General features: G+C 38.7%; 5 protein-coding genes across 5 annotated transcripts; 2 read left to right on the forward strand and 3 right to left on the reverse strand.

Moving 5' to 3' along the window:
* Nucleotides 1-580: 580 nt before the first annotated feature.
* On the forward strand, nt 581-3,154 carry LOC126608527 (DNA repair RAD52-like protein 2, chloroplastic). Its single transcript, XM_050276467.1, has 4 exons — nt 581-1,063; nt 1,139-1,176; nt 1,770-1,861; nt 2,705-3,154. Exons 1-4 carry the CDS (start codon nt 714-716, stop codon nt 2,837-2,839), a joined length of 615 nt encoding a protein of 204 aa, XP_050132424.1. The 5' UTR covers nt 581-713; the 3' UTR covers nt 2,840-3,154.
* Nucleotides 3,155-3,444: 290 nt separating this feature from the next.
* On the reverse strand, nt 3,445-4,276 carry LOC126608734 (uncharacterized). Its single transcript, XM_050276735.1, has 2 exons — nt 4,240-4,276; nt 3,445-4,147 (listed from the first exon to the last, which is right to left on the reverse strand). The coding sequence occupies exon 2, from the start codon at nt 4,121-4,123 to the stop codon at nt 3,581-3,583; it is 543 nt and encodes a 180-aa protein (XP_050132692.1). The 5' UTR covers nt 4,124-4,147; nt 4,240-4,276; the 3' UTR covers nt 3,445-3,580.
* A 1,041-nt stretch (nt 4,277-5,317) lies between these two features.
* On the reverse strand, nt 5,318-9,191 carry LOC126608926 (uncharacterized). Its single transcript, XM_050276939.1, has 10 exons — nt 8,741-9,191; nt 8,548-8,617; nt 7,649-7,773; nt 7,344-7,452; nt 7,183-7,246; nt 7,035-7,090; nt 6,605-6,712; nt 6,297-6,446; nt 6,035-6,205; nt 5,318-5,874 (listed from the first exon to the last, which is right to left on the reverse strand). The coding sequence occupies exons 1-10, from the start codon at nt 8,980-8,982 to the stop codon at nt 5,641-5,643; spliced, it is 1,329 nt and encodes a 442-aa protein (XP_050132896.1). The 5' UTR covers nt 8,983-9,191; the 3' UTR covers nt 5,318-5,640.
* Nucleotides 9,192-15,279: 6,088 nt separating this feature from the next.
* LOC126608724 (probable glycosyltransferase At5g03795) lies at nt 15,280-16,985 on the forward strand. The gene is made up of 2 exons (XM_050276719.1): nt 15,280-16,175; nt 16,412-16,985. The coding sequence occupies exons 1-2, from the start codon at nt 15,439-15,441 to the stop codon at nt 16,896-16,898; spliced, it is 1,224 nt and encodes a 407-aa protein (XP_050132676.1). The 5' UTR covers nt 15,280-15,438; the 3' UTR covers nt 16,899-16,985.
* Nucleotides 16,986-17,113: 128 nt separating this feature from the next.
* LOC126608725 (uncharacterized) lies at nt 17,114-19,798 on the reverse strand. The gene is made up of 5 exons (XM_050276720.1): nt 19,540-19,798; nt 19,107-19,221; nt 17,781-17,852; nt 17,469-17,686; nt 17,114-17,378 (listed from the first exon to the last, which is right to left on the reverse strand). Exons 1-5 carry the CDS (start codon nt 19,647-19,649, stop codon nt 17,276-17,278), a joined length of 618 nt encoding a protein of 205 aa, XP_050132677.1. The 5' UTR covers nt 19,650-19,798; the 3' UTR covers nt 17,114-17,275.
* Nucleotides 19,799-22,790: the final 2,992 nt, after the last annotated feature.

Genomic DNA, 22,790 nt, shown 5'->3' on the forward strand with positions numbered 1-22,790 from the left:
AGTAAAAAATTAACAAGAGTATGAGAAGTAAGAATGAGTGTGTGAATAACACTACCCTTATAAAAATTGAGCGTACACTTAGATGAAATTTGGTGTTGGCATTTTAGCAAAAATGGTATCTGAGATTGACATAATTCCTCATTTTGGTTCTTAATATTTAAAATAAGTAGAAATTCACCATCAATCATTTTGATCATTGCATAAAAAATATATGTTAAATAAAAAGTAAAATTGTTCAATAGAGACTAAAATGACAAAAACCAAAATAACAATACTGCAATAAATAAATTTTAAAAATGGAGTTTTAACGAAAAATATTGTTCACTGTTAACAAAAAATCACATTTTTACATTTTTCTGGTATTATTCACTACATCTTTATTTGTTCTTTTTCATTAAAATTAATTTTTTTTTATTAATTTTTTTTTTTACTTTTAATTAGTTTTCTTTTTAAAAAATAAATAGTCAAAGTACCAGCGCAACGAAATGTACTAAAAAATAAAAATAAAAATAAAAATAACGTAAAGAAAGGAAAAAAAAGTTGTGATCTTGGGCCGCACGTGTCGCCACTTTCTTAGAATTTGGACAAGCAATCGATCGTGTTCACATCTGCCAGTCCCGCCCCCGGACGCCTAGATTCTAGAGAGAGAGAGGGAGTTTCAGAGGAGAGAGAGTTGGAGTTTCAGAGGAGAGAGGAGCGTGGACTAACTAACAATGGCTTTGCAGACCAGTACCTGCAGCAATGTTCTGCTCCCGATATCCGCCCCGGTTCCGTGTCGGGTCGATTCCATCCGGCTCCGAACTCGAGTGGTCGGAGCTGGAATCTGGGGTCGGAGGAGAACGGGAGGGGGAGGAGGAGTTTGTATGATCGCATGCAAGAGCAGCAGCGGTGGCGATGTGCCCAATTCGAATTATGTGGTGCCCCTAGACAAATCGTTTTCGTATTCCAACTCGTCCCTCATCACTCGCCCTCTCACTGAAATCCTCAGAGACCTCAACAAGCGAATCCCTGATAACATCATCCAGACGGCAGCTGAAAGTCCCTCCTCCACCTTCATCCCCTGGTAATTTTCTTTTCTCTCTCATTTGATTTTCTCGTTGACCAAACAAATCTCATGGAAATTTTGTGTATTGGGTAGGTACCATGCCAACCGGATGTTGAGCTTCTACGCTGCTGGTGTGTCCCTTCTTTTCCTCGTCTTCTCAGTTTGCAAATTCATAAGCTTTCAATCATAATTCCTTATAATCTCATTTTTTAATTGCTCCAAAATACCCCAACTTTTGTTTTTCAGAAAAATTTTGCAATTTGTTTCTCCCCTTTTGTAATCAATACTTGGTAATTGGTGTATTTTTAACTGTTAATCTGATTTTATTAAGCAATTAGCTATCTGTAATCTTCATCAGTCTCATGCGTTTCGGCGTGGAGATGCCATGTTATGTGCATTTTTCATTTCAATCATTCTTCAATATTTGTGCCAGTACACTACTAAGATGTATGTTTGGTAATTGGAGTGCATGCTATTCATCATTGCTCTTAATCCCGAATTCGTCTTTAGTTTACGAAACCTTGATGCCTGCATTATGAGTTTTAGGCAGAGTATTAAGATCAGCAACCTAATTCGAGTTTAAGAGCTTCAGGTAGTTCGCCCGACTGCTACTCTCTCTTGCCCTCTGTAGTGAATTGTGGACTAAATTTACTTTCATTGACCACTTAATTTCGTTTCTAGTGAATCTCCATATGTTATCAGTTGTTAACATTCTCTTTTACAGGATGGTGTGGAGAAGTCCGTGATGTTATATTTTCTGACAATGGAAGCGTGACTGTGGTATACCGTGTCACTGTACGTGGATCTGATGGAGAGGTCTGGCCCTTCTTCTATCTACTGCGGTTTATTTCTACATTATAACATATCATGTTTGATAACTAGTTACTATATGAAAATAATATTCATGCCTCTGACCATAGAATCATTCTTTGCAATCACAAGTTGTATCATACATGCCATAAAAAAATCACTACAGTTCCATATGTGAATATAATTTTTTTGTGCGCGATTGCTTTGAATTTTATGGAATTGTGGTCCTAAAAAATTGGTACTGTCAAGTATTAGGAAGTGAATCTTTCATATACTGTTAATTCAAGAGGCTCAGAGAGTCTCCGTCATCTTATGTTTTTGAAGGTTGATGCGCTTTTTAGAATTGTCATTATAGTTTTAAGGTGGAGACTTGGGTGGAGGACAAAAACGTTATGTTAACGAACACTTAATGCGTACTGAATTTAGTTTTGAATGGGAACGTGAATTTGAATTCTTGAAATGTTAAATAACCTAAAACTGAGTAACCAGCAAGCGTCACAAACCTTCTACACAAGAAAATGCCTAAGGAAACAGTGAAACATTTTACACGAGTAAACAATTAGAAGCATGTCCTTATCTCGTCTTTGGGGAGCGGTGCATTGCCAATGATTTCACTGTTTATATCTTCTAGTTCAAAATTAAAGGAAGTGAGGTAATGTATAACTGTTGGCTGGATGCCTTGTTATTTGGGGAGTGGTGCATTGCCAATGATTTCACCATCGTCGAATTCTTGTCATAGTCCTTATCTCCACAAGTTTCAATTGTAAATCTCCTGTTTTAAAACGGGTGCCTTGAGGAACATACGATAACACCTGCAGTTCTAATATTTGATCTGACGCACCAATGCAGGCACACCGTGAATCAAGTGGAACAGTAACACCCAGTGACGATATTGTCGATCCAGTTGCTGCAGCTGAGCAACTTGCTTTCTGCAGAGCGTGTGCTCGGTTTGGCCTTGGCCTGTATCTGTTTCATGAAGATTAGATGCAAAGAGACGGGAGGGTTGAGCTGCTCGTTGTGTCATCCTTTCGTTTGATTCGCTAAGAAGTCAGATTGCGCCATGCCTATATATCCAACGGATGAGTTGTCATATATACTGCAGATTCGTATTTACAGTAAAACCTTCCTAAAGTTACACAGTTGGGACCAAACCAATTTTATAACTTAGGTTATTACTTAATAGAGTGGTAGTTAAAATATATTGTTGGACTTATTTATCGAATTTTGTATTTCCTAAATTGGATTTTTGGGCGCCAAGAATTTTATTTCTTGCATATTATTTATTGATAATTCTAACTATATGGTGGCGTGTTTACTTAAGTCGGGACATAGAAAAATTAAAACTTATTACAATATGAAAGTTTAATTCAATACAGATCGTGTCCCAAGTTGAGACCGGAATCTTTTATGACTTTAGGCCATCTCCAACCGAAGGCTGGCCAGAGGGCTCATTCCCCAAGATATTAATATTTTAATGAACAGTACAGGGCCATATTTGCCTCCGTCTCCAACCGAGGGCCAGAGGGCCAAAGGGCTCGTTTTAGCCCTGTCACAAAAAACCGTCTCCAACCGAGGGCCAAAGGGTCATAGGGCCAAACATAATTTATTATTTAAATTTAAAAACTACAACAACTTAAATTTAAAAACAACAACTTATATTTAAACACTACAAATTAAATTTAAAAACAACATTAACTTAAATTTAAAAATTACAACGACTTAAATTTAATATCCATAATCAATATCATCTTCATCATCTGCCATTGTAGGAGTATAGTCAGAGGTAAACAATTGCCGCCGAGCCATAATTTCTTTTTTTTTCCTATCAAAATAGGCCTTACTCATTGGAGTGTAATTCGAAGTGTTCATTTCCATATTCTTATCATCCATCTCTTCTTGTATTTGTTTGGCTCGCTCTTCATGTCTACACTTCCTTTCTTCCGCCTCACGGGCATTTTGCTCCGCCAGTAATCGAAATGAGGCCGCCACTTCATGTTGAGCGGCGTAATCAGCATTTGCCTTGCCCTTTTCCCTCAACCTTCGGGCCTTGTTTCGTCCCATAGCCCTAGGTAAAGAAATTTCGGACGGAGTCGGATTTTCTACCCTTGTTTGTTGAATGGTAGGAGATCCATCTTCATTCATATCTACAGATGGGGATGCAACTTCCAAAGAATCCACTCTACGTTGAGGTGGATCTTCAAATAACACCCACCCTTTACAAATTTCCCAACAACCGTGAAACTGAAAGGGTTTTGAGCTGCCCTCCATATACAATTCCTCCGCTTGGCGTACCTAGAAAATATAATTAAAAAAATTTTAGGAAATTAATTCACGAAATTAATGTAATATAATTAAACATTTAAAATAAACTGTAAAACACTAACTTCGTCATAGTAATTGGCGCCGCTTTCATGTCTACTTGCTGCTACTAATAGTGCTTGATGCCATTTTTTGGACACACGAGTCCAAACACCTTCACTTGTTTGAGAAATCCCCCTCACACTATCTTCTGAGATCCATCTATAAGCCTTGCAAAGAGCTTCATCTTCTTTTCGGGTCCAAGCCCTACCTTTCATTGCAGATGAGGCCATTTTTTTTGAAAAAAAATGAAGGAAATATTGCAAATGAAATGAAGAAATATTATAGATGAAGGAAATATTGAAACAAATATTATAGATGAAGGAAATATTGGAAAATATATTGAAATAAATATTGAAAAATTGAAACAAATATTATAGATGAAGGAAATATTAGAAAATATATTGAAGGAAATATTGAAGGAAATATTGAGAAATATATTGAAGGAAATATTGAAAAATATTGAAGAAGGAAATATTGCAAATGAAGTGAAGAATTGAAAGAACTTCACCATATTTATAGAAGAAAAAAATGTTTAAAATAAATTTAAAAAAAAAAAAAAAAAAAAAAAACCAACGGCTAGCTGACTCAGCTAGCCGTTACATTCAAAAACATTTCAAACTATTAGTGTCGATTATAACCGACACTAATAGTAGAACTATTAAAAAAAAAAAAAGCTCTTTAATGCTGTCGGTTTTAACCGACAGCAATAGGAAACATTAAAAAAAAAAATAGCCAGCCAGCCAGCCCTCCAGCCCTCCAGCCCTCTTCGATCCCGTGGGGCCCTCGCAGATTCCAGAGCCCTCTGGCCTAGCCCTCGGTTGGAGACGGTTTTAGGGCTATTTTCAGCCCTCTGACCCTCTGGACCTTTCGGTTGGAGATGGCCTTAGAGGGGTTTTTCCGTACATGGGCCCGCTGAAGTATCTCTTTGAAAAGGCAGCCCTCACGGGCCGTACAACGTGGCTGATGTTACTCTTTAAGAGTTCGATATTGTGTCCGTCACACTCTAAATGAGAAAGGCAAGGGGCAGGCAATAGCAGACCACATGCTGATCATCCCATCTCGTACCTGACTATGAGCTTGATTTTTTAGTAAGGGGACGAATTTCGCGGGCGAAACTATTTTATTTATGAATCAATGGTAACAGTAAACTATCATTATCCTTGTTTCTGATGCTTGTTTATGTTACAACTTTTTTTCTTCTTTAGAGAAACACTGCTTTTGCTACAACTTAAAACCCAACAAATGTACATTTACACACGTTTTGATTACTTCTATCTATACATTAACATCTTTGAAATTACATAAATATGAACAAGATTTTATTTCCAATTCATTTCTTTTTATCGTCCTATCGAAAACCATGTTCTTGTCTCGGCGAGATAAAAACTTTGGTCTGATTTGTATGCTATTATTTGCCCAACCCATCACGGCTTCAAGAGCCTTGGACCTGCATTTGAAGTTATCCACGACGCAATCACATCCACAAGCAGGCCTAAGTCTTTTGATGCTTCTGCACGAAGTACCTTCGAGTCTACACCCCATGTGCTGCCTACTTCTTTAGCAACGGTCTCCCATGGTGTCCCGACAGTGAGATTAGCCAACATCTCACTTCCGCGATTTACTGCATCTGCCATTGCCGGAGGCACATCTGGGAGAGCCTGCACGACAGAAATATTATTTATCTAAAATGCTCCTCTTTTAGAGATGGATCAAACTGGAACTGGACTCGGGGATTCTAAGTATACATTTGACGTACGGATGTCCAAAAATAAAAGCTACGGATATTTATTTCCCAACTATGGTTGGCACAAAATTCACCTGTTGCAAAGGAAGCCCGTGATCTCCAGGTAATAAGCGAATCGACATGTCTAGCATAGAACTGATGGCTGAATTTGAAATTAGCAACTGTGCCAAAGTTGAAGTCTCGTCGATCATATCATCCCTGAACTTCACCAGAAGATTCCGGGAAATACCGTAGTATGATTTTACCTGAGAAAAAGCATCATTAAGTGGTAAACCTTAACATTAAATATGAAGAGAAGCATAGAAGCAACTTGTAAATAGTTATAGGTTTGCTTACTAGTCGCCGAGTTTCTTCTGGTTTTGGAGCAAAATCTTCTCTTCCATTAACTAAGTCCATATACAGTGGAGGGAGCTGCTCAACTAAAGGAAGAACTTGCTTCATGATGGGAGGGCTAAGGTTTTCAAATTGCTTCAAAGTCATTTCTGCCTGCAAGCATTTCAATGTCAGAGTTTCATTGTTACTAGAAATGAATAATGGAATTCCTCGATGAGATGATTATATAATCACGCTTCATGTGTCATGGTTTAAAAACTAAATATACATATATGTACAAATTTACAACACGTTAATTTTAGAAATCTCACCCCTAGGCGGATTGTTGGTGATGATGCAATCTGTGCTAAAATTGGTCCAAGGCCTTGAGCAACTGGAACGACAACAGGTGAGAACAGAGGAATAGTTGAGCTTGCCTCCTGTCAAATTATGAAAGAAACAATGTTTTTAATATCAAATGTTCTACCGAAACACTTTTAGAAACCGTATATCATGTTATTATGCATATGTTTTTACTTGTTATCTTTTGTTTTGTTCAATACATAATTATGATGCACGTGAGATGTGTATGAGATGTTAAGAGATGGTGTATAGTTCAACTGGTTGCAGCCTAAATGAGAAAAGAATTATAAAGCAAGCAAACTGTTAGAAATAGTGAGAATTCCACCTCTACTCATCTCAATTTCTTCTCTTCTTACTGAGTTCTGAAATGTATACCAATGAAGTCAGGAGGTTAAATACCTTGTTATTGAATGCCATCAGCACATTCCCATTTCTTTGAACAGCATATCTTGAACCTAACCAACCATTCAGCCACCAACGTAATGAGTTTCTAAAACCCAAAAGATTTGCACTCTTAAGAGCAGTTAGGAAAAAAAAGTGGCAATACCGATCAAAAGGTGGATGACAGATCCCAAAGAGTGGCCAATACCGAAAGTAGGAAGATCTTGAACCTGTACAATCAAGCATCTCAGGTTTTGTGCACCTAAGGAAGAAAATCAAGCAGAATTCGAAACATACAGATTCTGAAGATAAGAAATAAAAACACACCGTCTCTTTAAGAAATCGATAACACCTATCAAATTTGATTTGGGTTTCATCTGCAATGAAGAAGTGATCAAATCCACTAGCATACGGTGTTGCAATCACCAAAATACCCCTACAACACATAAATGGCTGAATCATATTTTCTTCTCTCTCAAAAGCGGAAAATTCCATCAAAACCAATAGTAGATAGACAAAGATCAAATACAAATTTCTAATAAAAGAAATCAGGACAGCATATAAGCTGTATATGCATGATACAAACTATTCAAGTTAATTACCAGACAACCAAAGTTTTAACTGAATCTCACTTTTCTGAGAGGCGCTCAAGAAACAAACGGTAGGTAAGCTGAGGGGCAGCTCCAACAAATATGCCACCAATAAAATGTACCACGGCCTTGGGTTCTGAGTTTCTCGGTTTGAGAACCCATGCTCCCTGAAATATATAATGATAGATAGGTTTAGAATGGTTATGAATGAAGACTATCCTTCCCACAAATGAAACATACAAGAGATAGAGTAAAAAAAAACATATGGCTGCTTTTTCAATCAGTGTCTAACATATACTATTTATTCCTTGAAAAAAGGTTCGTAGGCTTTCAAGCTAGAGCCTTATGAAATGCTCGAGAAAGTTTCTCGGATTAACATCTGCAGCCACTACCTGGTTTATTCATCTTTCATTTTGAATGGTCGTGATGGGTGTGAACTTGTATAAGTTGCACTTCGAAGCGAATAAGGAAATGGACACCCCTAAGCAAGGATGACCAAGTAAAGAAGAAACTCTCAGGCTGCTGAAGTCCCTACTAATGAGAATATAATTTGATCGGGGCGTTTGACATGTATTGTTTCCTAGTACAGTTTCAACATTATAAACCTTGCTTTCGTAACTCAAAACAAAAAGTAAAACTTGCTACGCAGATTCGACAAGTTTTGATCCACCACGAAACCAAGTTTCGATCCACTATGAAAATTTGATCTAGTTTCATCCCAAGGCCATCTTTCTAGAATTCACTTGGATAATGGACTTTTAACTAAATAAGCACCCGGAAGTGGTTCCGAATACAGAATTCATCACGGAATATAAACATAACTGAAACAAAATTTGAAATCCTGTGATGGTTGACCTGTGCAGATTCCAGAAAGCCTTGTGCATACACGAATGAAACTAAAACCGATGTGATAAGCCGAAAAAAACAGCATGAAATGATACCTCAACTTGAGTCCAGTCGCCTGTACCATCCCAACGACCTTGGGCTTGCCTCACTGTCTCTGTAAGTACTCTACAAGTAGATAAAAATAAAAATAAAAATCGAGAAGGCGATATTCTAAACTACTCTAGTTCAGCGTAATTCGACCCCAGGATGCAAAGGGGCTGGCGCACACACACTGCCTGAACAACTTACCTTTCAATCTCGGAGTAGAGCTGAATCCCAGTTGGTTGTGGACCCTGTGGAATTGGTGGTTGTGATTGTCTCCCGGTCGTTTCGTCGTCGTAGTTGCAGCAGATTCTGCTCTGACGACGGCGCTGAGAATTCGAGAGGCTGAGGACGCGGCTCTGCGACTGAATCAGCAGCCGCTTACTGAAAGATTGATGAGGGTGGAGATTGGGATGGGGCTGCGGACTCCTTACCCAGCAACTGGCCATGCTTTTTCTGCTCAAAGACTTCAACTTTTTCCAACCCAAATGCAAAAGCTTCGATCTTTAGATTCAAATTCCACTGTATTATTTTCGCTCTTGTTCAAATGGTCAGCTGCCTGTCATCGTCTTCTTTCTTCAGAACATAGACGACTTGTGTAGAATTGAAATTGGTGATGTGGCCCAACCTGACCACACCCGGTAAACGACACCGTTTCCCGGCTCTTCTTATAGCCAGAAAAGTTTTTGTAACTTACGAATAAAGCTTTGTTTGGTTTCAGACAAGGAAGAAAATATCGGTAATATTGGAAATATCAGTAGTTTGAAAACACGGAAATATTGATGGAAATATCGGGATAATATCGATATCGATAAAAATTACATGGAAACCACGGAAATTGTAAGAAAAACTTAGAAATTTTTATTGAAACTTTGCAGGAAGTTTATTTAGTCAATTATCTATTAGTTTATCACAAAAAATTGGAAGGAAATGCATTGCATGATGGATTTAACATTATCAAGTTGATTATATAGCGAGCTGACAAACATTGTGAGTGTAGAAAATATGTAGAAATTAATGAAAGAAGTCTAAACACACCATAATCATTTATATATGATGAATTAGTACAATATTTTACACTTTATACATTGCATGGTAAGATACATGAGTGACTTAGTACCACATAGAGTTCCTATGAGGTTCAAAATTTTCACTATCTTCATCATCTCTATGTGTAAAGTGAGTGTATTTTGAAGAGTAGTTAACAACCATGGCAATGGTTTTCAAGAACCAAAACCCAAAAGTCAATAGGAATCCGAATACTTCGGTATTTTTCGGGATTACCAAACAAATGGGATTTGGAAACCAATCTCATATTGAAAATTTCAGTATTTTTCGGGATGGGATTCCCGAACTTCAGGATGGTTTTGGTTTGGGATTTTTCGGTTTGGGATTTTTCGGTTTGGGTTTGGGACTTTTTCGGTTTGGTTTGGGATTTTTCGGAATTTTTTCCAGCCCTACCATGTAAGTGACCAAATAAAAAATAGAAAAATTAAAAACCACATGCCATTGACTAAGTAATTAATTGACACAATTTAAAATATAATACAACAAAAAATTTGGAATATGTGCAAATTTGTTTCTTGTAAAAAGAATTCAAAACAAAACCATATATATAAATATTGTAGCATATTATCACAACAACATAAGTGGTATAGTGGTTAAGGTGTTAAGGAGTTAAGTGGGAAGGGTTCGAACCCCTCTATGCTCAAAATTGGGACTTTTCCAAATTTTCAGGAATTTTTGGACTCGGCGATATTTTCGAGAGATTCGGTTACCTTCTGATATCGATTTAGACAATTAAAGTAGACAAAATTGAATTATAATTTATAATGGCAAATAATGACTAGTTAAATCTATTTTGATGAGCCATTATATTTTCTTCAAAATTGGGACTTTTCCAAATTTTCAGGAATTTTTGGACTCGGCGATATTTTCGATATTTTCTTCCATGGTTTCAGATTCGGTTACCTTCTGATATCGATTTAGACAATTAAAGTAGACAAAATTGAATTATAATTTATAATGGCAGATAATGACTAGTTAAATCTATTTTGATGAGCCATTTATGTGAAAATATATTTCAATAGTGTAGTCAGTAAACTCCGTCTACATACGATATATTGCCTACTTTCAACATTATAGGCAAATCGGGTTCTACGTCTCTAACCTACCCTTTTAAACTCAATTCAAAATGTTATTTTTACACTCATTTCCTTTATAAAATAACATATGTAATTGAATATTAAAAAAAAAAAAAGAGGTGTCCTTGTCCCATCCCCTTTCCCACTAGCATTTCCATGGCTACTTTTTTTTTTCTTTTTTTCTTTCTGCTACCAAACTCAGACATTTTGCCTTTTTTCGTTTTACTGATGTGGATAAGCAACAAATCAAATAATTCATCCTCTTATATTTATCATCAAGCAAGGAAGTTTATAATCTAAGAATATTTGTAAAAAGTTTTTGTGACATCCCACATTGCTCAGGGGAGTGATCCTTACATGTATATCCACATCCTTACCACATTGCTCAGGGGAGTGATCCTTACATGTATATCCACATCCTTACCTAGCACGAGGCCTTTTGGGAGCTCACTGGCTTCGGGTTCCGTCGGAACTCCAAAGTTAAGCGAGAAGGTGACCAGAGCACTCCCAGGATGGGTGACCCACTGGGAAGTTGCTCGTGAGTTCCCAGAAACAAAACTGTGAGGGCATGGTCGGGCCCAAAACGGACAATATCGTGCTATGGTGGTGGAGCGGGCCCGGGACTGGGAAGTTGCTCGTGAGTTCCCAAAAACAAAACCGTGAGGGCATGGTCGGGCCCAAAACGGACAATATCGTGCTATGGTGGTGGAGCGGGCCCAGGAAGTGGTCCGCCCCGGGCCGGGATGTGACAATTGGTATCAGAGCCTAACCCTGGTCGTGGTGTGCCGACGAGGAAGTCGGGCCCCTAAGGGGGGTGGATTGTGACATCCCACATTGCTCAGGGGAGTGATCCTTACATGTATATCCACATCCTTACCTAGCACGAGGCCTTTTGGGAGCTCACTGGCTTCGGGTTCCGTCGGAACTCCAAAGTTAAGCGAGAAGGTGGCCATAGCACTCCCAGGATGGGTGACCCACTGGGAAGTTGCTCGTGAGTTCCCAGAAACAAAACCGTGAGGGCATGGTCGGGCCCAAAGCGGACAATATCGTGCTACGGTGGTGGAGCGGGCCCGGAAAGTGGTCCGCCCCGGGCCGGGATGTGACAGTTTTTCCTTAGAATTTTTCAATCGCAAAAAGTTTAACAAACCCTTCATAATTGATGAAAAAAATTGAAACCTAAATACTCATCTTCTAAATTTAAAAAAAAAATTGAAATCAAACGAACAAAATATTCATAAATTGAGTCATACTTTAATTGGAGGATTCAAAACTTCAAAATCACCATCCATCAATAAAAACGCTTGTTTTTCTCTACAAGACCTATTAGGGTTTTAGCTAGAATGAACGTATGATAAACAAGAAGTGATGGTAGGGTTTAATGGGTTTATTGATAAATTTGAGTTTTATTATTAATTTCATTTTGTATTTAATAGTAATTATGCAATAAGGTAAAATAGACAATTAACAATTTAAATTTACTTTAGGTGTAGAAAGAGGTTACATGAGTTCAAATAAAATTTCGCTTTTGTTAATCATAACCCTATGGTCAAACATGTTAGCAATGTCAATCCAATTTGTTATTTTCGTTAGTCTTCCGATAAATCTCTGTTAAGATGTTGGGGGTAAAAATGTCATTCACTCTCATTGTCTGTCTCAACTAACAATAAATTGTCACTACTTTACAATAAATTTAGAGTTGTGCTATACTGCTATGCACAAACTATTAATGGGTATGCAAGTGGTCATTTACCACAGTGATGGAAAGAAGAGTGGGTTCGAACTCCGTTGGTGACTAATCTAACAAAATTATATCGTTTGACAAAAAAAAAACATATTAATGGGCATGAAATTAATAATAAAACTCAAATTTATCAATAAACTCATTAAACCCTACCATCGCTTCTTGTTTATCCTACATTCATTCTAGCTAAAACCCTAATAGGTCTTGTAGAGAAAAACAAGCATTTTTATTGATGGATGGTGATTTTGAAGTTTTGAATCCTCCAACTAAGATATGACTCAATTTATGAATATTTTGTTCGTTTGATTTTTTTTTTTTAAAGTTTAGAAGATGAGTATTTAGGTTTCAATTTTTTTCATCAAGCCTGAAGGGTTTGTTAAACTTTCTGCGATTGGAAAATTCTAAGGAAAAACTTGTCACCAATGTTGTTAGATTATAAACTTCCTTGCTTGTTGATAAATATAAGAGGATGAATTGTTTGATTTGTTGCTTATGCACATTAGTAGAAAGAAAAAAGACAAATGTTTGGGTTTGGTAGCATAAAGAAAAAAAAAGTAGCCATGGAAATGCTAGTGGAAGAGGGGGTGGGACAAGGATGCCTTTTTTTTTTTTTTTTAATTCAATTACATATGTTATTTTATAAAGGAAATTGGTGTAAAGATAACATTTTGAATTGAGTTTGAGAGAGTAGTTTAGGTAATAAATTTGAGTTTAAAGAGAGATTAATTTTTTTTAATAAAAAATAGGGTTAATTTCTATTTACTACTCTGAAGTTTCGTGGTTTTCAACATTTGGTACATGAAGTTTTTTTCATCCCAAAATCATATCTCAAGTCTTAATTTTGGGACAATTTCATACATCCGTTAAGTTTTTCGTTAGAATTTCTGTTAAGTGATGACGTGGCATTCACGTGAACAATAACTGAGTGCCAATATGAGCCCATTTCAATATTAAAAAATTAAAAAAATATACAAAAACACTAAAACAAAGAAAAGTCCATGGCTTTAAGCTGGAAGTCTTAGGGTCAAATATCAGAACTGGAAGCCTTAGGGTTTCGACAAATCTGCGCCACTTAATGTAGATGGGGATGAGAGAGAGGGAGGGTGGGATCTAGGTTGGGGATGGCCGACAGTTTCAGAGGGATCCCTCCGACGAGCTTGCAGCGCCGGCGTCTCAGCAACAACCCAAATGCGGTAACAATAAATCAAAGAACCCAAATTGTTGAAGCCATGACTTCAAAACATGGTTGTCTCTCATTCGAGGTTTTGCAATCCCCCAAAGGTCACGGCATGGTTAAGAAATTTGAGGAACCCAGTCCTCGGGAACCCTCATTCTACAAAGTCAAATAAACAAACCCTCGAGCAACTCACAACTTCGTCGCAATCCCAGCACTTGCAGCTACCAACCCGCAAACTTCAGCATCTCGTCTCTCTCGCCATTTTAAAATCGAACAACAACTGCACCTCTTTTGCAGACCCCTGACTCCCAGAACCACACTTCAGCCACTACAAATTCTAGCCTCAACCCACAACCTTCAGTGTGCGAATAGAGATGAGAGAGAGGAAGGGTAGGATCTGGGTTGGGGGAAGACCTTCCATTTTCACCTCTACCAACCGCACCAGCTTCTGAAGTCCCCAGGCTTGGAGCGGGTCAAGGTCTTCGACTTCGACTTGGCCGTGCTCCGGGCCCTAGCTGGATCTAACATCAAGGTCACCGTCTATCGCTCTTCTCCTCCCCCAAGTCTTAGTCTTTTGCTACCAACTGGGTCCAGCGAAATGTCGTTGCTTACCACCCCAACACCCAAATCGAAGCTATCGGCATCGGCATTGAGGTCTTCGTTGACACCCACAACACCACCAAGTTCCTCATCTGTCGGGTATTGACCAGCGGGGGGACCCCTTTAAGAACCAAAGCAGATCTGACCATCTACCTCTTCGCTCTATTCAACGAGGACAAGAAATTCGATCCCACATCGGAGAGAAACTACGAGATCTTCTTCCCCAACGAGCGGAAGGTGTACGAGGAGAAGCTGCAGGCGGGACTAGACTACGCTTGCAGAGGAGAGAAGGGAGGCTGGTGCAGTTTGCAGAGGTGAAAATGGAGGGTCCTGCGGGTTGCAGAGAGAGATGTGAGGGAGGGGTGGGGTAAGAGACAGGTAGTTTTTTGGGAACTTTAACGAAAAGCTCCGGTACTGTTCACTTTAACGAAAAACCACATTTTAACACTAAAAAATCAATCTTGATACTATTCACTTTACCCTGTATTTTGTCCTTATCGTTAAAACTCAAAGTTTTCAAGCCCTTTTCATTAGTTTTCCTTAGTTTTTTTTAGGGTTTAGGGTAAGAGACGGGTAAGTTTTTTTTTAGTTTTTTTTTTCATATATTTTAAATTTAAATTTAAATTTTTAAATATTTTTTAATTTCCACGTGGTCCATATTGACACATGACATTCAATCATTATCTAAGTAGGCGCCACATCATCAGTTAATAGAGGTTATGATAGAAAACTTAATAGATGTATGAAACTATCCCCAGATTAAGACTTGAGGTATGACTTTGAGATGAAAAAAACTTCATGTACCAAATGTTGAAAATCACGAAATTTTATGGTAGTAAATAGAGATTAACCCTAAAAAATAATATAGGTGAAATGAGTAAATTATGTGTAAAAAGAGATTACATGGGTTAAATCGTTCTAATTTTCAGAATAAATCCAACAAAAACAAAAGAGTAAACGTTAACGATGGCATGAAGTCATTTTTGGCAAAAAGTTAGAGATGTCATTAAGATTTTCATTAAAAATAGATGGAGAATTAGAGTTGGTGGGTGGGTCCATCGTCACCCAAATTTAATGTTCCAGCCCAATTCGCTGGCCGGTCATTATTTGTATTAAAAAAAAAAAATTTAATAATAGTGTGAAGAAACAGTTCGAAAATCACTTTCCCGTCGGAGTTTCCACAAGTTTGGATCAAGAGGACCAACAAGATAAGATTCATCCTCTGTATTCATCACGTAAGAAAATGCCCAACCTCAAACGCCGGCTGCTCCTGGCGGCAATGCTGGCGCTGGCCGTCTCCTCCGCTTCCTGGTTTTCCATCTTCCCTCTCCACTTATCCAAACAAAACAGCCATAATTTGGGTCTGTCCGCTCCTCCTCCTCCAGATTCAGGCCCTTACCACGACTGGGACCTCTTCGCGGCCGATTTCCGAGAAATGCTCCAAAGCTTCAAGATTTACGTCTACCCCACCAATTCCAACAATTCCGATCCTCCTTCCTCCCCCTCCTTCGCTTCATTCCCCGCCGTCTTCCTCCCCCACCCCAACCCCTTCGACCCCAAGCTCGGAAACTACTTCAGCGAGCACATGTTCAAGCTCTCTCTCCTCTCCAGCTCCTTCGTCACCAACGACCCACAAAATGCCCACCTCTTCTTCCTCCCATTCTCCGTCAATGTCCTCCGCAACGACCCCCGTGTCCACTCCGAGTCCTCCATCGCCGAGTTTGTCGCCCACTACACTGCCGCCGTCGGCCGAGACTTCAAGTTCTGGAACGCCTCCTCTGGCGCCGACCACTTCTACGCCTGCTGTCACTCTGTTTGCAGAGAGGCCGCCGCCCAACATGCCGGGCTGCGCAACAATGCGATCCAGCTCACTTGCTCCTCCAGCTACTTCCAGAGATTGTATGTTACGCATAAAGATGTCGCCTTGCCGCAGGTTTGGCCACGGCCTCCTCAGCAAACCCTCAACCCCCCACATGCCAGGTATTATCTCCAACCCAACATTTTAGTTTGTATGTTTTGTTTTTGGGTAATGCTTAATTTCTTTGGCCAAATGTTAATTTAATACCACGCTAATCACTTCGTCTAGATCAACCGATAGCGTTACTGGGTTAAATAATCATACCCGCATCAAAATCATATACATGATTGTTTTCCGTTGCTGCGATAAAACCGCATTTGCAATAGCAATGTAACATGTGATGTTATGCTCAATGCAGGGATAAGCTTGTTTATTTCTCAGGACGAATTCAAAACTCGGACATTCGCCAACAGCTGATCGATTTATGGGGCAACGACACTCGCATGGACATATTTCCCGGCAACCCGTCTTACCCTTACGAAGAAGGGTTTCGGAGGAGCAAGTTTTGCCTCCATGTCAGAGGCTACGAGGTCAACACTGCGAGAGTGAGTGATGCAATACACTACGGCTGCATTCCGGTTATAATATCCAATCACTACGAGCTTCCATTTGCTAATGTCTTGGATTGGACCAAGTTCTCAGTTATTGTCAACAGTGGCGAGGTTTCCTTGTTGAAGAAGACATTGTTGTCGATAACAAGACAATCGTATGCGACGTTGTACCGTAATTTGATCAAGGTTCGTCGGCATTTTGTTTGGCACGAGACTCCGAATGGTTACGACTCCTTCCACATGACTGCTTACCAGCTGTGGCTCAAAAGAAGCTCGCTGCGTCTGTCCGCCTAAACCAAGTTCCGGCGTTGTATCTTTACACTTCTAAAGCTGAATGTCACAGTTGTACCACATGAATGATTTGCACCATATTTTGTGAAACACGGCACGCGTCGTAGAAACTGAATGATGCCGGTACAACAGTTACAGAAAACCCCCAAAAAAACAAACAATAACACATACTTTCAGGAATTACACGCTCAAGGCCACAATGTAACGAATCCACAGCGAAGATTCAACAGATTATTTACTCACAATAGGAAGTCTAAGTAATATACAAGTAGAAACAGACTTCTTACAAAATGTAATGTAGCTATAATCCAGTTAAACGGCACACTAATATGGCTTCTTAAAACATGTAATTTTATTCAATATTTGTAAACGTACTACATTTAATGTTCGGCGGGCTGTGACTGGTATGTGCGCCGCCTCAGCTGAGCCTCTGGAGTGGGCTGCTGCAAGAAGATCCTCGTTGGATCATTAGGATCGACATACCTGCAAAATTAGGAAATCATAGTTAAACCGGTAATCCTTCTCTTCAGCCACTTGACTACAAGCATAAAACAGCAAAATACGTTCACTTACGCATGTCTCATCATCTCATCAACAGGAGTTTGTGCTGCTTGCAAAGGATCCACATGAGGCTGTGACCCAGCGTTGGGGTGTTGATACTGGTTATACTGTCTCACTGCGGAGATCAAGTTGAAAAAGAGTGGAACGAACGTCCCACAGCCCCCTTCTTTGAACAAAATCTTGAATGAGTGAGTGGAATAAAGAGCCCCATGCTGACCTTCTGGAACCACCTGAAATTAGCCATTAAGACCGATAAGATCTCCAAAATCAGAAACGGGGATCTGGGATGGCCAATAATTGAAATCCTCTAACACATATACTTACTGGCTCCACCTGACCAGCAATGTTGTTGCAGTGGAAAATTGGTTGATTAAACTTTTCACCATGGACGTAAAGCTGAAAAACAGATGAATCCAAAGGTCAGTGAGATGCAAATAAATAGATACAAAAGAAACACAGGAAGAGACATCAACTATGCATGAAAACTGCACGGAGACAAAAGGTCAATCGTCACATAAAAAATGCTTTTAAGCCTTACACACATAATAACAGTAGCACTCGCCTAAGTCCCTAGAAATATGCACCATTAAGGGGCTGAAATCCAACAACTGTTCGATATCACATTATTACTGCTGTGGGATTATGATGGTTGACAGTGAAAATTAGGGTGGTTGTAGTGGCGGATAATGGCTGACTGTAGGTTTATGACACATTTGTGACATAAAAGGTTGATTAAATATGGTGTAATATCAAATTTATCAGTTCACAGTCTTGGTTAGATAATGGCAATGAGAGATGCAGGAACTTTAACTCAGGATCCTACTGTCCTCCCTAAGATCCAGTAGAGGGCCCTCGGATCAATCATAAGATGATACCAAGGATTTAATAACCATGCTAAATAGCCCAAAACATAGATTTGCGGAGAAACAGTAAAAAAAAGATCTAACCAAACATAAAAATAAGGGGGAAGATGAGCTCATGATTGACATCAAATCAAGTATTTGAAATTGGGTCAGTGAATTAAAAAGACGCTCACAAATAGCGCGGCGAGCGTTTGGGCACACGGGAAAGGGGGAAGTGGATGGAGAGTGCTTCTCAACTAGGGCGTGGGGTTTTCTTTTTCAGTGGGGTTTTACCCTTTTGTGGAACGTTTTTAATTCTTCCAACAAAGTCTCAATGTAGCTCACAATAGGGTGAGAGACTAAGAACTCAGCAAGCTAAAAATGGCAAAAGCAATACATCTGTTTGGTCTAATATAAAAAATTAAAGCTCGTTGCTTCGGACTTGGTATAAACATCAAAAGAGGCTTACAGGGTTATAATCAACAAAAACAAAGTGTTACAACCTCCGTTTGAGACAGGTAGACTGTTGAAAGAATTCTTACTGTTATGTACCAGATTATATTTCTGTGTACGTTCTATGGTTTCATGTTAGTATTAGTCTGGCAGTTCCGAACGATATTTCTTGTTACTGAACATTAACAAATAAAAATTCAAGGCTTCACAAATTTGATACTAACAAAAAAAAAGAATTACATAAGAATCATCAGGTTTTGAATAAGTTTATTCACTTCAAATGAACTTCTGAAAGAAAACCGCAGCAGAAGGACGAAAGGAAAGCAATTTAGAGTTAGGAGCAAGAATCACATACCAGGGGCATATCAAAAGCAAAAAAGCTCCCAACAGGCTTGTTGGAAACAAAGACCATCCGTATATTTGACAAGTAGATTGTTCCTTTTGCTTTCAGACGACCACCACCATCATATCTGCAAGTGCAAGTTGGAGGCAAATGCTCAATACAGAAACCAATTCCAATTTAACCAAACAAACAAACAACAGTTGGACACTGCCGCAATCTTCTTCCAACAACTCCACAGAAATCAAATAAAATAAATGTAGCAACTTTAAATTAAACAACCATCAAATCAAAATTCCAATCAAACCCCATTTGACAAGGATGAAGATTGAATGCTTTGATGGGCTTTGATCATTAATGCTAGCAGAACAGAATTGAGTCGCAAGAAATTTTCACAGAGAAAAAGTGAGGGACGTGAAATCAATCAAAATTGTAAGAGAATACGAACCCGGGAATCTTATCGACCTCGAACTCGACGCCGTCTCTGGCCAAAACGAACATCTCGTTCACGAAAGGAACGGGCATGCCATTGGGGAACAGTTGAGGATTCACAGCCATCTCTCTCTCTCTCTCTCTAGATTTCTCGGTTTCCTTCTTCTTCCTCCTCCGGTGGACCGTTAGAGGGATGGATCAGTTTTATTTCACCACGTCGCTCTGGTTTCCTTCGGTAAACGGACACGTCTTTAATTTGTTCCCACGCTCTCCAGCACTCACCCGCTTTCCGCAACCTTCTCGAACGTAATATCTACACACTTCTACTTTTTTTGTTTCTTTTTTTTTTTTTTAAATTTTAGCACGTCCTTAAATTATAAATTTTACTGATTTTGATCCTCCCTAATTTTTTTTAAGTTTCCCTAACTTTTAATTTACGGTAAAGTCTATGTCAAAGTCCCAAAACAAAATAATTCTCAATCTAATCTCTACTAATTAATGATTTTTTTTTTGTCAATCAAAAAAGGGTAAAAAGACAAATTAGCTTTCTATCACAAAAAAAAATGATAGGCAATAATGTAATTTCATATGTTCAAATTTTACTATTTTTTATTGAAGTCTCACTTACAGATGATGTTAAAATACCTTCAATATTAAAAAAAACAAAAACCTTTCACTCCTCCCATTCTCTGTCTCTCTCTCTCTCCTTCTCTCCTTCTCTCCTTCTCAATCTGATAGAATAATTAACAAAAATATTGACATGCACATTAGTAGGAGTTGAAACTTAAGAACTCTCGTAAAAATTTGATCGAAAAACAATCTCTCTGTATTCTATGTTGCTGACTGAGAGAGAAGAAGAAACTGGTTTTTTTTTTTAATGCATTGATATTATTTTCACTAAAAAAATAAAAACAAAAGAGTGGGCAAAATCTCACAATAGACTAATTATAGTAATTCAATTCAAATTTAAGTTTAGAGAGAATCGAATTTAAAATTTCTCGCTTACAAATTAAAAAAAATAGCACTAAATCATCTTAACTTGACAAATTGAACATTATTAGAAATCGGACGTAGTTTTCGATTGGATAGGGGCTTTTTCCTAGTTGTAGGTTTCGTTGACTTCTGTTGCATCCATGCAACTTCTTTCTTCTATTTATTTTATTTTATAAACGAAAAAATAATTACTATAAATTAATCTAAGTTGAGGAAAGGAGGATTTGAATATTGAGTACAAGAGGGTTGAGCACACTGTTGTTTACATATAGCACCACTTCACAATACATCGGTATTATAGTGAAAAAGGCAATGGATAAAACCGTTGTCGAAGACTAAAAATTCTAGTAGTGATTTCAAAAGGATGGAATTACTTCTAATTACATTGATATTGTCTCCCAATTTAAATCTTATCATTAGGTGATAAGATATAATGATGATTTATGAATCTTATTGATGCACAAAACTGGAGGTCTTGGAACAACGTAAATCCGACCGTGAATCTGCAAGAAATGTAAATAACACAAGATGTATCGTGGTTCACCCCAAAGTTTGGGCTACGTCCACACTGATTATGTATTTATTTGAGGGAGAGAGAGATCTGAGAGTGAGAGCTTTGAGAGGGGTGAGAGGGCCTAGGAATTGGCCTCCCCCAATTGTGAGGGTGAGGGGTCATTTTATAGAATAAGGACTCCTCAGTTATTACCTATTTGCCCCTTTCTTTATCACATAATTACATTTAAGTTCTTCGAGTATTTGTACGAGATCTAAATACGAGGCCCTAAATATGGTATAAACAGTAGTCCCCCAAGTCTTCAGTCAAGAGAGTCTTTTGGCAGGAGACTTGAAATTCAGTCCATGTGTGGGCCGAAGTAACTAGATGTTGTCTTGAACTGATGTTCAATATGAGGCGGTGCTCAATCTGAAATGATGCTCAACTAGAAGTAGCACATGTTGCGAGGCTGCTCGGCTTGTGGCGCTTGAAGGTGAGGGAGTCCCTTTTATAGAATAAGGGATCGCTTCTCAATACATAAATTATGGGCTAGAGTTGATGCTTGCGGCGAGGCGGTTGCTTAGTAGGCGGTGATACTCTCTAATTGTGGTGAGGGAGTCCCTTTTATAGAATAAGGGCTCGCTCCTCAATATATAAGTGATGGGTTAGAAGTGATGCTCGTGGCGATTCGGTTGCTCAGCTGGCGGCGTTGCTCTCTAATGAAGGTGAGTGAGTCCCTTTTATAAAATAAGGGTTCGCCCCTCAGTACATGAATAATGGGCTAAGTCCCCCAAGTATTTTTCATGAGGCCCAATATATGGTACATAATGTAGTCCCCCAAGTCTTCGGTCAATAGAGTCTGTTGGCTAGAGACTTCAAATTGAATCCATGTATGAGCCGAAGTGGCGATTGTTCGGAGGCGGTATTTGTATACCCTGCACTGAAGGTTTGTAGGTGAAGCTTTGAAGCTAGAGCTCTGTAAATGAAGCTTTCGAAGCTGGAGCTTTTATAAATGAAGCTTTTGAAGCTAGAGTTCTGTAAATGAAGATTTTGAAGCTAGAGCTCTGAAGCTTTTGAAGCTGATTGACATGAGTGATGCTCATGAATGTTTATGTTGATTGACATGAGTGATGCTCATGGATGTTGTCATGAGTGATGCTCATGAATGTTAACATGAGTGATGCTCATGAATGTTTATGTATAATTGTCATGAGTGATGCTCATGAATGTTTATGTATGAATGACATGAGTAATGCTCATGTATAATTTGGAGTACTGGGTGTACTTTTGATCACCTGGTTGGTGGCATGAAGAAGAGTACGGGTTGTACATTTCATCACCTGGTTGGTGGCATGAATGGCTAGTTGCCAAATGATATTAGAGTACGGGTTGTACATTTCATCACTTGGTTGGTGGTAATAGCGGCAGGTTACCGAATAATTTTGGAGTACTGGACGTACTTTTGATCACCTGGTTGGCGGTAATAGCGGCAGGTTGCCGAATAATTTTGGAGTACTGTGCGTACTTTTGATCACCTAGTTGGTGGTAATAGTGGCAGGTTGCCGAATAATTTTGGAGTACTGGGCGTACTTTTGATCACCTGGTTGGGTTATTTTGGGCTTATGGGCCTTCGCCATCCACACAACATTCCAGCCCATTTATTTGGGCTTTGCTGTTTTTTTTTTTTTTTTTACCCTCTGATGGGGTTTATACAGATATCTCCGAAAGATACGAAAAATAAATTACATCATTAAAAAATAAGGAAAGTAAACCACATCATT

Source organism: Malus sylvestris, chromosome 16, assembly GCF_916048215.2.
Source record: "Malus sylvestris chromosome 16, drMalSylv7.2, whole genome shotgun sequence".
Lineage (NCBI taxonomy): Eukaryota > Viridiplantae > Streptophyta > Magnoliopsida > Rosales > Rosaceae > Malus > Malus sylvestris.